This window comes from Hylaeus anthracinus, unplaced genomic scaffold (genome assembly GCF_026225885.1).
Source record: "Hylaeus anthracinus isolate JK02 unplaced genomic scaffold, UHH_iyHylAnth1.0_haploid 0, whole genome shotgun sequence".
NCBI classification, from domain to species: Eukaryota; Metazoa; Arthropoda; class Insecta; order Hymenoptera; family Colletidae; genus Hylaeus; species Hylaeus anthracinus.
The window spans coordinates 2,700,844-2,716,057 of record NW_026533254.1 but is presented as its reverse complement, the minus strand read 5'-3'; the positions used below and the strand labels follow the sequence as shown (position 1 = coordinate 2,716,057).

Genomic DNA, 15,214 nt, shown 5'->3' with positions numbered 1-15,214 from the left:
GTTAATTTCCTTTTCTTCGCTTGTCTCCTGTTGTTTGTTAAGCGAGGCATACAAATTTCGTTTGTATTTCACAATAATTTTTGAATATGTATGGTTCCTTTCTGTTCAGCCAAACCAGTTCTAGCAGAATCTACCCCCAATCCTTTGCTGTCTGTTTCTGACAAAAGGAAGGCTTCAGATTTATTACAGTATCTGCTTTATCCGGTAACATTCGCAGGCTTTCAATAGGAATGCAGCGAAATCTGTTTATGTTTCGTCTATTGCGCATGCGCAGCCGACAAACGCAGTAACGTACTTGCATATTCAACATCAATGAAACCAGAAAGGTTTTTGATCATTTTTGGTACTCTCAAATCAAATATTGGCATTTCTACAATAAAATTGTTATTTTCAGTGCATGAAACTGATGTTCAATTTATACAATTATTTAATTCTCCTTTATATGACTGTCTTCTGTTTTGTTTCATTACGGTCGGTACAGTCGTTTTAAACATGAAAATTATTTTGAAAGAAAAACGATGCAAGTGTATGCATTATAATAATATATATAATATAATCATATATAAGTGAAAAAAAGTTGTCGTGTGGACCACTGTTATGTTATTCTTAAAAATTATTTAAATGTTTTTAATATTATTACTAAAAGAAGTAAAGTAGAATGAAATCCAACATACATATGTATAAAGTTAGTGTCCTATTCTAACTGATCTGTTGCTACTGTTTGCGATGGCCCTGCAAAACAATATTCTGATTTATATATTATGAGTACGCTACTGTTTCGGATGTCCCAGCCGCGCGTGCGCAAGAAAATCGTATGGTAAACTCTACAAACTCTACACTTTTACAAACATACAAACTATATTTTTTCTTCTTCCTTTCGCTCCCTTCTAAAATGGCGGATTAAGTTGGTGCTGTTGGTGCATGTAATGTATGAATCACTAAAATGACCAATATTTGTATCTGATAATTAGGTTGTACTTTGTGGATTATGTAGAGTTCTGAGTTTGTTATGTGTTATGTATGCGTTCCCGTGTGTGTGTGTGTGTAGTGACTAGGGTATGGCGGGGGCGTCGCTTCCCGAACCACCGCCGAAGCGGCAGCCCCTGCCGGACAAACTCTACATTTCATATCAGTATTAAATATCAACCATCAATCTGCTAATTATATAGAATATTCTATAACACTAATAGCCTCTTCCCCTCTTCTTCCATTTTCTTTATCAAGAGGAACTTTACCTACTGCTGCCTCTGCCCTTAATGATAAAAATTATTTAATAGTCAAACTAAAAAACTGTATCTTTATAAATTAATTTATATTTTCTAGTCAAATGTACAGTTACAATATTTTTGTCACAAAATATATACGATACTTGTTGAAAATTTTGTTAAACTTAACAGACTAATAATTAAAAGCAGTTGCTTTATGTTAGAATTGTTATTGGCTGTACTCTGTTATCAATTTCATTAGTGCTAAACATTGATACCTGCCTATATGGAAACAAATACTTAGAATAATGTTTCATTTCAATAAAAATGAATACACGAATCAAAATTACAGGAATATTAATATTCCTGTATTAAATAAAACCTACATTAAATATGAATAATTCTAGTAAAATATTTTTATTTCTTAAATTTAAGTTACATAATTGGTTAACTGTCTTCATACCATGCATTTTAAAAACAATTCAGTAATTGAATGCAAGGTAATTCTAATACATTCCAAATTGTATTGCACATATCTACAGTATTTTTTTCTTTTTGAATGCATACAAATAATGTTAAATTAATATAATATAAAATACTTATAAAAGTACTGCAACATTCCTTTATTTTATTTGTAACCTTCTACAAAATTATGAATCGACATGCTTATAGATATTTTTAGTTTAACCCAATTGTTTAATTTGTAACATATTCACTTTATAAAATTTTAGTTTAACTTTCAAATATTATAAAAAATGTGAAATAAATTTAACATATATAATATGTTATTTTGAAATCATTTCTTTATCACTGAGACATTTTACTAAAAGCAAACATTATGGAAAAATGTTTTTAATATTACTTCCATTTTATAATAATATGCGTCATCTCCTAATTGTTAAAACGAAAATGGGGGTAGTATGCAGTAAAACAAATATTTAGTTATGTAAACTGTAGTATAAAATTGTATATTGTAATTCGAAATAATGCGTTGTTCGATTTTAATATTATTATCTATTATTATAAATATAATTTGATTCTAATATTTTATATATTTTGTATAAATTACAAGTTCCTTAAATATAACATTCAAATACCAACATTTTAAATGTTATATATTCGATGGTAATTTCACTAATTAAACATTATATTATATTCACCATATTAAAGTACAATATAATTGTAGTAATAAATTAAATTGATTTGGTGTGTATAAGATATAAAAATAATAAAACGGCTTCTTATTTCACAGATGTTGGTTCAGTTAAAGTTTTCGTTACTAACTTTTCCTTAATACTTAAACAAATTATTTCTTATTGATTACTATATGATTATTAGCCAATTATTTTTACAATGTATTATTAATTAGTTGTAAGTGAGACTATGTTACAAAAAATATATCTATTCTTAAATTAAGGAATATATGATCAAAGAGGTACAATGACTATTTATAGAGGTATAATGTTGTATACAAAATATTTAACTTCATTATAAAATATCAAAAGTGATGTTTATCAATTTTGTAATTACTAATCTAATTGTGTATGAATTAATGTGAAATTAAACTTATATTTAGTACATACCATTTGTTTAGAAAAATATTATGAAATTTTGTAGAGCATGTAGAAAAGTTCCAATAAATTAAAGTTGTACACCTGAACATTAACTTCATAGATAAAAGTTAATATCAAATATTTGTTTGTATAGATAGGTATTTAACAAAAGGTAATACCTTTTCATAATATTCCTTACTTCAACAATACATATACGACAAAATTTAGCACTGATTCATAGTTATAAACATTTGTTTGTTCATCAATTATTATCATTGAACATTTCATAATTTTTGTTTATAGCTACAATTCCAGTTCAATTATTTTATATCATTTTGTTAATTAAGCATATATTAGTAATTACAACATGCAGCATTTCTTTTTGTTTTTTTTATAATTTTGTTTCAATGGTGGTCTTTCAGATAACTGAAACTTTCTAACAATTCTTACTAATTCGTAGAAAGCTTGGTCAACGTTCATTTTTAATTTTGCACTACATTCGATGTAAGGAATTTTTAACTGACGAGCCATATTTTGAGCCTCATCAACTGATACCTAAAAGAAATAATCGAAATTAGCATTTCTCATTTTAAAAAACAGTATTTACATCAATTTTGTTTACTAACAATTCTTTGATGATCCAAATCAGCTTTGTTGCCAACCATAAGCATAGGAAACTCGTCACGATCTTTTACTCGAAGAATCTGCCTATGGAATTTTAACATTTCATCGAAAGATGAATGGTCTGTTACTGAGAACACAAGAAGAAAACCTTCGCCGCTTCTCATGTATTGCTCGCGCATTGCACTAAATTCTTCTTGGCCTGCTGTGTCTAATACTAGAAAATCATATAACCTAAGTTAGATACATTATTAAAGTTACTATATATATTTATACCATAACTTTAAATATCTAGAATAAGACCATTTTAATTTTTTAAGTAAATAGAAATGCTAATAAATAAGGAATTATAATCTTACGATAACAAACCCATGTTTCATTATGGAACTGCATGAAAATTAACATAAAATTTAATAAGTTATGAAAATTACTTTACTTGTAAAAACAAAGTTAAAATAATAATCGATACATAGTGTCACATCTTTACTGATATACTCACTGTCAAGTTTTGCAGGAATATCATCGATAACGCATTGCTTAGTATAAGAATCTTCTATAGTTGGATCATAATCAGTCACGAAATAACTCTGAAAAATATTAACAGCAAAATTAATCGAAAATCACGAGATTAAAAATATTACAAATTGAAAAAGCATACGAAATTTATTAACTTACTATTTATTAATTTATTCTTTTTAATTAACTGCAACAAGAAACAATTACACACTTAATATCTAATGTCATAGTTAATTCAAATATATTATGCTCCAAAATATATGTATAATTTTTTAACATAAAAAGTCAGTTAATTTTTAATATTATGGAATGCATCTATAAAATATTTTCAATCTTACTAAATAAAGGAAGATAAATGTACGTAATTAAATCGATAAACGAATTTGTGGTTTGTACGACATAATCAGTATTAAAAGCATGTTAACTTGTTCTTTTAATACTTCAAACAAGCGAACTTCTAAAAACAGTCGCAACTCGCAACCGAAATATAGTTCTAGAACTTTGAATTAACTAAAACATTTCAATATTGTGAAGTTGTCTCGGTATAGTAAACAATGAAGAGGTCTCTCCTTTATTGGAATCGATCGTGGCGTACAATACATGTATAAAAACGAATCTTATTGATAAATCCTTATAAGTGTACAAAGAAATTGTAAATACACACATATATGCGTATCTAGACAGGCATATTTATGTAGACGAATGTGTAATCTGTATGATATCGAGTGTATATATGGATACACATATACATTAGATGTATCTATTGGCTATAAAAAAATACTTACTTGAATGAATTGTATCGTGATCGCTGATTTTCCGACACCACCCCCACCCACGACAACCAGTTTATATGTCTGCGCATAGGTTTGTTTATCACCAGGCTTCGACATTTTTGGTATGGTTAATGAAATTCGTAAATTTCTAACAAACAATCACTGACACATATTGAAAATCGCACGATAAAATGTGAAGATATACAAAATAGAGGTGCATTCACATCCAAGCACATAGGCGCTCTTTCACCAAGGAGAACGATACATGGAATACTCGTATTTTATTGCTAATGCAATACTTCACCGCCTATGCACGACTACGAATCATAAGTCTTACCAAGTCTTACACACGCAACTTTACTGAAAACCGTAGCAATGAACGGAGAGAGAGAGTAAGAGAAAGAGAGAGAGAGAAAGAGAGAGTATAAGAGATGTCCCCACTTTGTATCTATACCAGCTAATACATATGTATATGCATGTGTTTCACGCTATTTCAATTGATTGCGCAGTCGCTATTGCTATTACGATACCGCCCTCTCATAAGCGCTCATGCCCACCTGAAATACTTTATAAAGTTGATTGATTCCAAAACTACAGATTTTTCTATGATATTAAATATATATTGATTTTACTTTATTGTATTATTCTTTAATGAAAAGTAGATTGACTTATATTAAAAGTAGATTGATTTTATACTTCGAAAATGTCCCTTTTTTCACATATAGTAAGTAATTTTAATATTCGAACAATTTGCAACTTGTATTTTGTCGCTTTATAATTTTGTCTATGATGAAGGATAAAATAATTGAGGTATCTATCGCATTAAAACATTGAGTTTAATTAACAAAAGTATAAAGTTAATTTATTTCATTCGTAATATTTCTTGTTAAATGAATCTCAAATAAAATGATGCCCAATTTAGATGTTACTTTAATAATCGGATACTTAGTGAAATTTTTGTAAAACTTTTGAACAGTTGTAAATTAAATATTCTTGTATTTGTATTCTTATATATTGGCTCTTCATCTTCATTGTATTTTTAAACAAATCATTCTTTAAGAGGTTCAAATACAAATTTTTATCTAATATTCCATCACTAAAACAAAGTTCATCAACACTAATTATTGAAATTAGCACAGTCCTATACTATTAGGCTTCAAATGCCATAGTTATTGGTAGACCATTACATACCAACAGAACCAAATATATTAAATTTCGACTTTAAAAAAAATTCTTGAGTGAATGTAACTCAAGTTTACAACTCATCCACTATATTTGAATTCTGTATTGCCAAGTGTTCAGATATTAAAGGAATTATTTTATGAGAAGAATTATGAATTAAATACATATACTCGTTATATATATATATACATTTCAATGCAATATATATTTCAATTACTTTATCTTTTATCATAGATAAAGTCATAAAGTGACAAATTAAAACTTGTAAAGTATCATAATATTAAAGTTATTACCTGTATGTCATATACATTTATCAATAAATACATTTTTTACTTAGCATAATCCTTTCAAGAGCTTTTGTAAGAATTCATATGATAGTCATCATCAATAGTATGATCAATGCTACAAATATTTATTTTAATTCAACATACTCTTTTTATCTAAAGGGCAAAATAACTATCAAAAGTGATGAATAGAATAATCAAATAATTCATTACCACTTCCTATCTCGTTTTAAGTTACTTTATTATAATTAAAGAAACTTACAAATGTTTAAACTAACAAAATTGTTATAATAAGATTATATCGTTCGGTTATGCTCACCTTTTATTCCTTGAAATTTGTCTAACATTTAATTATAGCAATTTGTGTTTGTTCCTGGGTTTTATAAGCACGTTATTTAGAAAATGAAAACTAAATTGCATATAACAACATGAAGTAATAGGGTTGAATGTAAATTTTAATTAGAATTGTTATATTAAATAATTAATTTCAAATCAAATATATTAAAAAATTTATTATGCAAATTATAAAAATATAATGCAAATGACGTACTGAATGTACATGTTAAAATTGTACAATGTTAAACATAAATTTGTATCAGAATTTAATTAAAATGACATATTGACAATGGGAATGAATTATTAATATATAATGATAATTGAAATTTGGTTTATTACCGAACTCTCTTAATATCATTGTCGATGGACATTAAATATAAACATTTGTTTCATTTAATTTAAAATAAAAGTAATTCCTTAGTGAAATTGCATTCTTTTATTTTTTATCATTTTACTATGTTAACTGTCTTTTGTTTTAATTGGTTGTAATTTATGTACTGTTGTTCAACAGTAGAATTACAATAGAATTCCAGAAGTTCAAAAGGCACAATCTTGCTTCAGAATTTACAGCAATATATGTATGTAACTGATAGCTTTGCTGTATTTTGTTGCAATACTTTTTCTAGATGAATAAAATTTTCTCATTTCAAATCGTAAACAATATATTGTAATTTTTATTTTCTTCTCAGATTATATGAAATTATTAAGCAACTAAATTCTGTGGTTCCTTAGATCAAAGGTATAACCGATTGCTTTGAAATTAAATTGTAATCAACATATTACGTTTATCGTAATGGTACCAAGGTAGATACTAATTTAACTCTTGTTCAACAATAATTTTAGAAAGTATCTTGAGCATTTCACGCAGTATTTTATATTCAAACATAAATTTTAATTAATACCAAATTAAAATAAAAGTTTCACAAATTTTTAATTATTCATTTAGTAGATATGTTTTTTTAAATATAATTTACAAATAAATAGTCAAAATTAAATAAAATGTACTTATGAATCTGTTTGTAAAATTATTAAAAATTAAGTGTATGAACTGAGTGTATTATAGTATTCAATTATATTAACTTGAATTTTTAATATTAAATACAAAGGTACATAAATGCCTGTATAAACAAAATACATATGATATACTTTGTAAAATAGAGTTTTTTTAATCAATATAAATGGATAATTAACACATGAAACTATAAAAATGTGTATGTATTATATGTACACTATTGTGGGAACATCTCACTATTTTTACTCATTATTACAATGCTTAATTGAAAATGAGAACGCAGTTTTTATGTTTGATCTGCATTTCTTTAAATAATTTATTAGTAGAAGCTCGGTATAGAGCTCAAATGTGTGTAAAATGATTAAGTGAAATCAAACATAAGGTAATTGTTATTATTAAAAAATGAACACATGTAAAATGAGAGATTTTCTTTTCTAATTTACGTTTCACAAAGCTTTCATTATACACGGTATAGTTGCATAATATGTACATTTCTTTTTCTTCTTTTTACATAACATAACGTTATTTGGTTATTACAAAAAATGTTAATACATTTTGGTTCCAGTGTTCACGATTTCGAATGATATATTTACAGTTTGAAATCATAAAATCTCCTTGTTAAAAAAATTACATAGTACTGAAATATTTGGAATATTGGACATTGCACATAATGCATCTCTTTTCCATCAATATAATCGTGATTGTTTTACTACTATTTTGTTAAAAGAGAATTTTTGGTATAATTTTAATTCTTTTATATTACATCCATAACAAATAAAATAAAACCGAAAAAAAAATGTTGAATACACTGAAACTAAGTTTCCTTGATTGTATGTGCAACATTTTCCATTTCTGTATGTATATGCAACATAGTACTTTATGGGACAAATAATTTTTTGCTTTTTAAATTTTAATTAAGGCCCCGTTACATTCGGTTCAACTACTTTTACCACACACAAATAATTAGTTTTCATATCATGTTCGAGTGATGGTTTCTAAGTCATCACTTATTTCAAAGTCATAAACAAAATATGATGTCAATAAGCATTTTAAATATTATACTGTTTTTTCTTTGCGTGGTACAACTTTTTATTGTAATTATATCTTATATTTTGGCTAACATCATTTTGCAAGAGTGTATCTTAAAATAATATCTGATTTGATCAACCAAACAGTATTGTATAGCAAATAAGATAACTACTCTTCTTATGCATAGGCCACAAAGTGCACTATTTTATTTTTGTGCCTCCTTTTTTTTAGCAAAAGAATAGATTGATTTACATAATTTATAGAAAATAATAAATTATGTTATATCGTCTAATAGAAATGATCCAGTGAGTTTTTAAACAAAATTGTTTAACTTCTACGTGTCTGTTCTTTAATTCAAGTAATTATAAAAACTTTAGGAAAGAAAGACTAATTTACATGTGGTTTGATTTAATTTCACCTGCAATATTTTAATGATGTTTCAATTTTGCGCAACCATTCAGAATTGATTTGCTTTTTAATAACTATAATGTAGCAATAATGTTAATGATGTTAATGACAATAACAGTGATGGTGGTACATATTAATATAATATACGCAACAAAAGAGAAGCATTTAGAGAGTACCTTCAGGATTTGAATACAGACCTACTCTGTCACATATAATGATGCTACACTTTATAACAGATGTTCTTTATGTTTTCCATTTTTCCAGATATTTTTTGTTTGCAGACCCGTTCTGTACGACAGATACTTTGTGTCATGATGATGATGAGTAATGATGAATAATGACGATAAAGTTAATGATGATAGTAGTGTAATAATAATAATAATAATAGTTGTAACAACAATAACAATAATAATAAAATTAATGACGATCATTTACGTTTGCGTGGCATGATTAATTTCGGTGCTAAAAAATGACAGTTTCAATTTGAATAATAATAGAAATTATACAGATGATAGAGGGTGGTAGTAATACGAACATGTATAGAAATAAAGAGCAATCGTAAATTGCAATACAAAATTGGTTTAATAGAGTGATCATCGATCGATCTCTTAAATATTTTGCAGGGATTCTTCACAAGTTTGGGAATAATAATAGAATAAGATAATAAAATTACTAATCAATAATAACATAAGGCAATATGTGAAGGATTTGGCCACTGTAACTGGGCCTTGATAGCATCTGATGCCATTCTCGAAACTCTTCGTCAGGTTGGCTATACACATTGTTTACACCATTAATCTCTGACATTCCCTCCTTTTCTTCCGACTTCTCATTTAAAGTAGAAGTTAAAGATGATAGTTTTGGTTGGAAGTTTCCATTCAGTCCTTCTACATACTGCGTGTGTAACCTTTCTATGTCTTCAGTTGTAATTTGTCTAGGCGGGTACTCGATATTGTTTTGATCTTCGGTTGGTTCGGTTTCACTTTCACCCCAATCGATCGAACTTGGATCTAGAGGTGGTAACTTGGCCAGTATTTCTTCAACTGTTAAATCTTGAGACACCTGCGATTGAGGAGTTTTTGGAAAATTTGTAACTGATTTTTCTTTGTACACTACACCTGATTCCTGACACTTAGATGGTACATCATGACAGTTTTCTGAAGGTTTTAACCGATTATCCGACGAGGTTACAGAAACTGTATTCCTATGGGACGAGTTGTTCTGAGTACAACGAAGGAACTTGGATACTTGTTCATTGCTATTTCTCAGAATATCGTCCACGCTGGGTGATTCTACATTTTGACTAGGTAGAGCACTTGAATTAATGCTAGAATTGGTGCCGCGTGCCCGCAAATCAGCCAGCAGTTCTTGAGTTGTTTTTAATTTAGGATTTCTTGAGATACTAGCTAGTTTTTCTTTCACGCGATCTTCTAAAATCGGTTGCTTCTTCGTGGATTTACTGCCTTTTTTTCTACCACGCTTCTTTGGACCTGAATCGTCAGGATCAGTGGAAGACTCCACAAAATGATCAGAGATTCGTTCTTTAAATGTGGGGCTAGGCACTTGCAAATTTAAATTACCACTTATGTTTTCGCCATTGAGACGTTGCTTTTTAACAAAGGGTTCACTTTCGGTAATTAAGTCTGAATCAAGGTGTTGACAATTATGTTGGTCATTAAAATCATCTTTTCGAAGGCGTTTATTTGAACTGTGAGTTCGTGGCACTGCTTCTGTCGTATGATTTTGGCTCGATGAACCAAGCATAGATGTCACATCGGAACTTGTTTTGTGGTTACTGGTCACAGTAATTGACTGCTTATTTGATGATGCATTAGGAGAATGTGAATTATCACTATGCACAGATAGAGCTGGGCTAAGCACCTGTAATGGGATTGTTAACAATAATATAGAATACATATCATACTATGTAAAGATGCTACCACTTAATCACTTGCACTAGAAAAACATGCTACACACGTGGTAATCCATCTACGGACCAGTTAAAAACAATATGCTACACATATTATATAACATCTCTTCAATTCACACAATACAAACTGGACGTATTATTTTTATTAATGTGTTTCTTGTGACACATGCAATTTGTAGATAATTTGTAAAAAAATTTGAACAAAAATACAGACAGATCTTGGTAAGTTAAAATCAAAGAAAATAAAAAGTATTTTAAGTTATAGAGGTTTCTTCTTATTAAAGGCTAAACTTATCAATGCTCAGTGAACCAATAGTACCTTAAATTTAAAGCCATTTTATCTGCACATGGGTAAATATTAGTAATGACTAATTTTGTGCACATGGGTAAATATTAGTAATTTTCTAAATTAAGTTGTCGAATAATTTTAATTTTTTAAGTAAGAGGGATAAATCTTATATGATGTTCAAGTAGTTTATGAGATTTTTAACATGTTAAGTCCCAGATCAGTCATTGATGACTAATAATATATCTAAATATCATTCTCTGATATAAAATCTGAGAAGGAATAGCAACAAAATTTGAAATTCTTCGTATCATAGAAAACAATGAAATGAAATGTTATATAATGTAACTTAACATAAAAGAAATAGTGAAATAATGTTTAGACTACTGACAATTTTGTGTTTTTCGAATTGTGAAGGTCAATTTATACAAATTTATGTTATAGAGACTAAGTACACACACAGTTGGAAACAACTTCTGCTTACTTTTTAAATTATTAAGGATTTGCAAAGGGAAACAAATAGAGGCTTCAGACTTAAAGTGGTTTAAGTTATAGGAATTCAACTGTACTTGTAAACATTATAGTCCACTGTACAATTGTTTGAATAATTTGATTAAATGCAGTCACCAAATGGCTGCCAGTGCAAGCGATTAAAGTAAAATTGAAATTGACATGTCTACTACCAAACATGAATATAACGAATAATGAACTATATATATTAAAGAATATAAAATTTGTATAACTCACTCTGAGAGCAGTGGTATCCCTCAATAATGGACTTTGAGGTTTTAAACCTCTTAGTGCTGGACTTTGTGGTTTAAAGCATCTTAATGCAGGACTATGTGGTTTGGCTCCATTGAGAGCAGGTGGTGCTGTATCAGCTGGGGTAGGTTGTGGGGTAGAGTGAGCAGATGGTAAAACCATATCTCGCCAGCGCCGTACCAAATCTTTTGCACGCTTAGCCAAGGCATCATTACTTGTCTTGCGTCGAAGTTCATTAATGTGTTTTCCAAGCCTTGTAATCTAAAGTAATTAAAGTTATTTCCACAATTACTTAGAGGAAATAATGAAATAAATTAATTATTAGAGATAAAATTAGTTAATAGCAATAATGCAATGTAATAAAAGACTACTTATATTACAGTACAAATATATTTGGTAAAATTTATATCAATATATTTGTTGCATCATATACATAGAATTTTTACCTCAAGCAATTCCTTAGTGATCGTCGTCTTTTCCAGGGCCGTAATGACATCCACAACAGCTCCCATATCGATGACCTACAAAATTAGGACAACTGTGACATCGTAAAAAAGTTCCTCTCTTATAAGTATCAACATATTTTTATTATTACTTTATCTTTCTACAGGGTAATAGTTGTCTTAAATTATAATACTTCTTTGGTGAAATGATGTTTCATAACTATTTTACTGATTTCATATAAGGTTTAAGATAGTTTTGTAAAGTATTGTAATTCTTATATATCTTTTAATTATACCGATGTATGTAATATTTAAAAACTTCATAAATAAATCATATATCTTGTTATATTATACTTTTCTACTAAAATTCATAAGAAATTATTATATGGTATTTATTGTTATGTGTTAATTGTTTTATGACTATTATTAAGAATAACAAATATATAATTAACCATGTTTTTATTTAAGACAAATTTTGTATTTATTTATTTTACATATTCTTATCTATTGTACAATTATAATTTTATTATTTTATTATTACTTAAAATATTTTTATAGAGTTGAACACAATGATAAAAAAGCATCCAATTTAATATTTAAAATTCCTATCACATTGATGGATATAAAGTTTTCAGACTTTGGCAAATTAATTTCTAGATTATTTATCAGTGCCTAGACTGCATCATTCTTTAAGATCAGTTATCACTTGTCTAACAGTGATATGTAATGTTAAGTATTTGTATTTTTACAATAATACATAGATTTTTATTTTAATCATTTTAAGAGTATTACTTTTAAAATAAGAGATTAAATTATATTATTTAAAAATGCTATTGTTACTATTGATAGGACCATATTGATTTAATTTTAAGATTTATATTGTATCAATAGGTAAGATCATATTGCTTTAATTAGCAAGATAAACTGTTGATAATAGTACGATTACATTCGATTTTTACATGCAAAATGCAATAGTCAACACGTGTCCGTGGGTATCTTTTAAATATGGGACAAACGGTACATCTGACTCATACTGATGTTAACAATTTTTATTGAAAGATATTAATTTCGAACATCGAAACGGCGATCGGGCCAGAGGTACAAAATATTTTCACGAAAAAATTTTGATACAATTGAATGCAATCTTATTTCCGAAGACATCTGAAACGTACAATGTTAATTAATTGTTTAAGTGTATGAAGGTATAAGGACAATATGTAAGTATTACAAATACTATACTCGTGTAACGAAATAAAACCTCGAGGAAAATCTAGAAAGAAAAGGAGAGAAAAAGAAGAGTGGTGTTTCAAGATCTCTTCTCGATGTTGTACAATTCGTTGCAATATTAAGGTTATGCTCTAGGTAGTCGACAAACGCGTTTACGTTCGACGTACACACATTCGTGCATAGACAAGATTCGCCGCCTGGCAGCGTACGTACACACAGGAACATATTACTCACTCACACGCGGAGCCGCCGCTACACTACATTCTTAGTGACTCTCGCGCACGCCACTGGTACAGGCACACGGCGCACGGCGCACGGGGGATCGAGAGTGGCCCGATAGCCGTTTGCGTGAGCGGACGGATGGCGCATCGCGGATTCATTCCGCTACTTACATTGTATTCCTTGTCAAGAGATTTCAACAATCTTTCGGTGAGCTCGGTGCAATATCTCTGCATCGGGGGGGCACACTTAGGGCCCTCGCGGGGAGATTAGGTTAGCGGAAAATCGGCTCCACGCGTACGAGTGTCACGAATACGAGAGCACGGGGGGACTTGCAATGGCGACTACTGAACTGTGCTCCGCTCGCATGCCCTCCCTGCCTCCCAAGTGCCTCCTAGTCGCAGCCCATGCATCGTCCCTAGCCCCACGCCGCCTCATACTGCGAAGCAAGCGCTACTAGCTCCTCTCGTGGTTGGACGAGACTCCTCACCATTACCACACCTCCCTTCTATCCCCACCACCTATCAAATGGCGCTTCGCTCGAATTTTAACTTTTCATAGTTTATTCAATTGCTAGTCGAAATTCTTACTCGAAGTATTGAGTAAACTGATTCAGCCAAGGAAATGGTTAGTCTTGAAAAGCAATGTTGTACCTGTTTTATTGACAATTAACTTAGTTGTAAAGTAACCTTAACTCTCCTTAAGAAAAGAAATTATAAGTGAAATAATTTATCCAATCGATCGTAAAGTCAATTCAAAACTAATATATTAGGTCTTTAATTGGAATCGAAATATATACTACATATGCCTGATAACAATGTTCTGATTATTAGGGTTCGAGTCAAAATTTAAAAAAAAGAACTAGAATTTATTGGAATCACGTAATGGTAATACGAATAGCAAAACGTCGAGATTATTTAACAATAATATTTATTTTTGATATATATTATATTACTCTATAACCAACCATTTTTACTTTATGGACCTATTCATTTCCCGATAGCTTACTCTTTACAGCTGTTCTGTTATAATTTCCTCGGTTTCACTTGTAAACACTTTGAGACTTTGGTATGTTTACGTTGACACTCTTTGATTTACAAATATCTTTAATAATAAATTTGAAGCTATTTGCGAAACAAACTGTTTTAATTAAAAATTAACTTTCGTTTTAATAATTAAATTACTTATTTTTCATAAATAAAATTGCAATATACGTCTATGAGAGTATTGTTAACATACGGGCAGTGAGATGAACTATAGAAATTGCATAAATTTTATATTATCAACGTAAGAAAATAATATAACTATACAACTTCTTTCATTTATATGGCGGCTAAAAATGGTCCAATGAGTAAAGAAGATTCTGGATCATTTTTGGAGAAGTTTACTAGCTAGAAACTTTCCCCTTCTTCATGATATGACTGCGCG

General features: G+C 29.1%; 2 protein-coding genes across 5 annotated transcripts; both read right to left on the bottom strand.

Annotated features, from left to right (window-relative positions):
* Positions 1-1,295: 1,295 nt before the first annotated feature.
* On the bottom strand, positions 1,296-5,131 carry LOC128896273 (ras-like protein 2). The gene is made up of 4 exons (XM_054159507.1): positions 4,681-5,131; positions 3,879-3,966; positions 3,385-3,596; positions 1,296-3,313 (listed from the first exon to the last, which is right to left on the bottom strand). The coding sequence occupies exons 1-4, from the start codon at positions 4,783-4,785 to the stop codon at positions 3,119-3,121; spliced, it is 600 nt and encodes a 199-aa protein (XP_054015482.1). The 5' UTR covers positions 4,786-5,131; the 3' UTR covers positions 1,296-3,118.
* A 1,500-nt stretch (positions 5,132-6,631) lies between these two features.
* Positions 6,632-14,185, bottom strand: LOC128896272 (mediator of RNA polymerase II transcription subunit 26). 4 transcript variants are annotated; one of them, XM_054159504.1, is made up of 5 exons: positions 13,580-14,122; positions 12,493-13,501; positions 12,344-12,418; positions 11,883-12,158; positions 6,632-10,800 (listed from the first exon to the last, which is right to left on the bottom strand). In XM_054159504.1, the coding sequence occupies exons 3-5, from the start codon at positions 12,407-12,409 to the stop codon at positions 9,592-9,594; spliced, it is 1,551 nt and encodes a 516-aa protein (XP_054015479.1). In that variant the 5' UTR covers positions 12,410-12,418; positions 12,493-13,501; positions 13,580-14,122; the 3' UTR covers positions 6,632-9,591. The 4 variants fall into 4 exon arrangements, with proteins under 4 accessions (XP_054015479.1, XP_054015480.1, XP_054015478.1 ...); XM_054159505.1 differs by having other exon boundaries at positions 13,599-14,122; XM_054159503.1 differs by lacking the exon at positions 12,493-13,501 and having other exon boundaries at positions 13,960-14,185.
* Positions 14,186-15,214: the final 1,029 nt, after the last annotated feature.

Excerpts from the sequence above, each read along its gene's own strand:
- LOC128896273 (XM_054159507.1), bottom strand. The coding sequence starts at position 4,785 with ATGTCGAAGCCTGGTGATAAACAAACCTATGCGCAGACATATAAACTG. Across the intron at positions 3,967-4,680 it reads TCACGATACAATTCATTCAA|AGTTATTTCGTGACTGATTA; the intron begins GTAAGTATTTTT and ends AATATTTTTCAG. Across the intron at positions 3,597-3,878 it reads TATTCCTGCAAAACTTGACA|TATTAGACACAGCAGGCCAA; the intron begins GTGAGTATATCA and ends ATGATTTTCTAG.
- LOC128896272 (XM_054159503.1), bottom strand. The coding sequence starts at position 14,022 with ATGCAGAGATATTGCACCGAGCTCACCGAAAGATTGTTGAAATCTCTT. Across the intron at positions 12,419-13,959 it reads CTCTTGACAAGGAATACAAT|GTCATCGATATGGGAGCTGT; the intron begins GTAAGTAGCGGA and ends CTAATTTTGTAG. Across the intron at positions 10,801-11,882 it reads GGGATACCACTGCTCTCAGA|GTGCTTAGCCCAGCTCTATC; the intron begins GTGAGTTATACA and ends ATCCCATTACAG.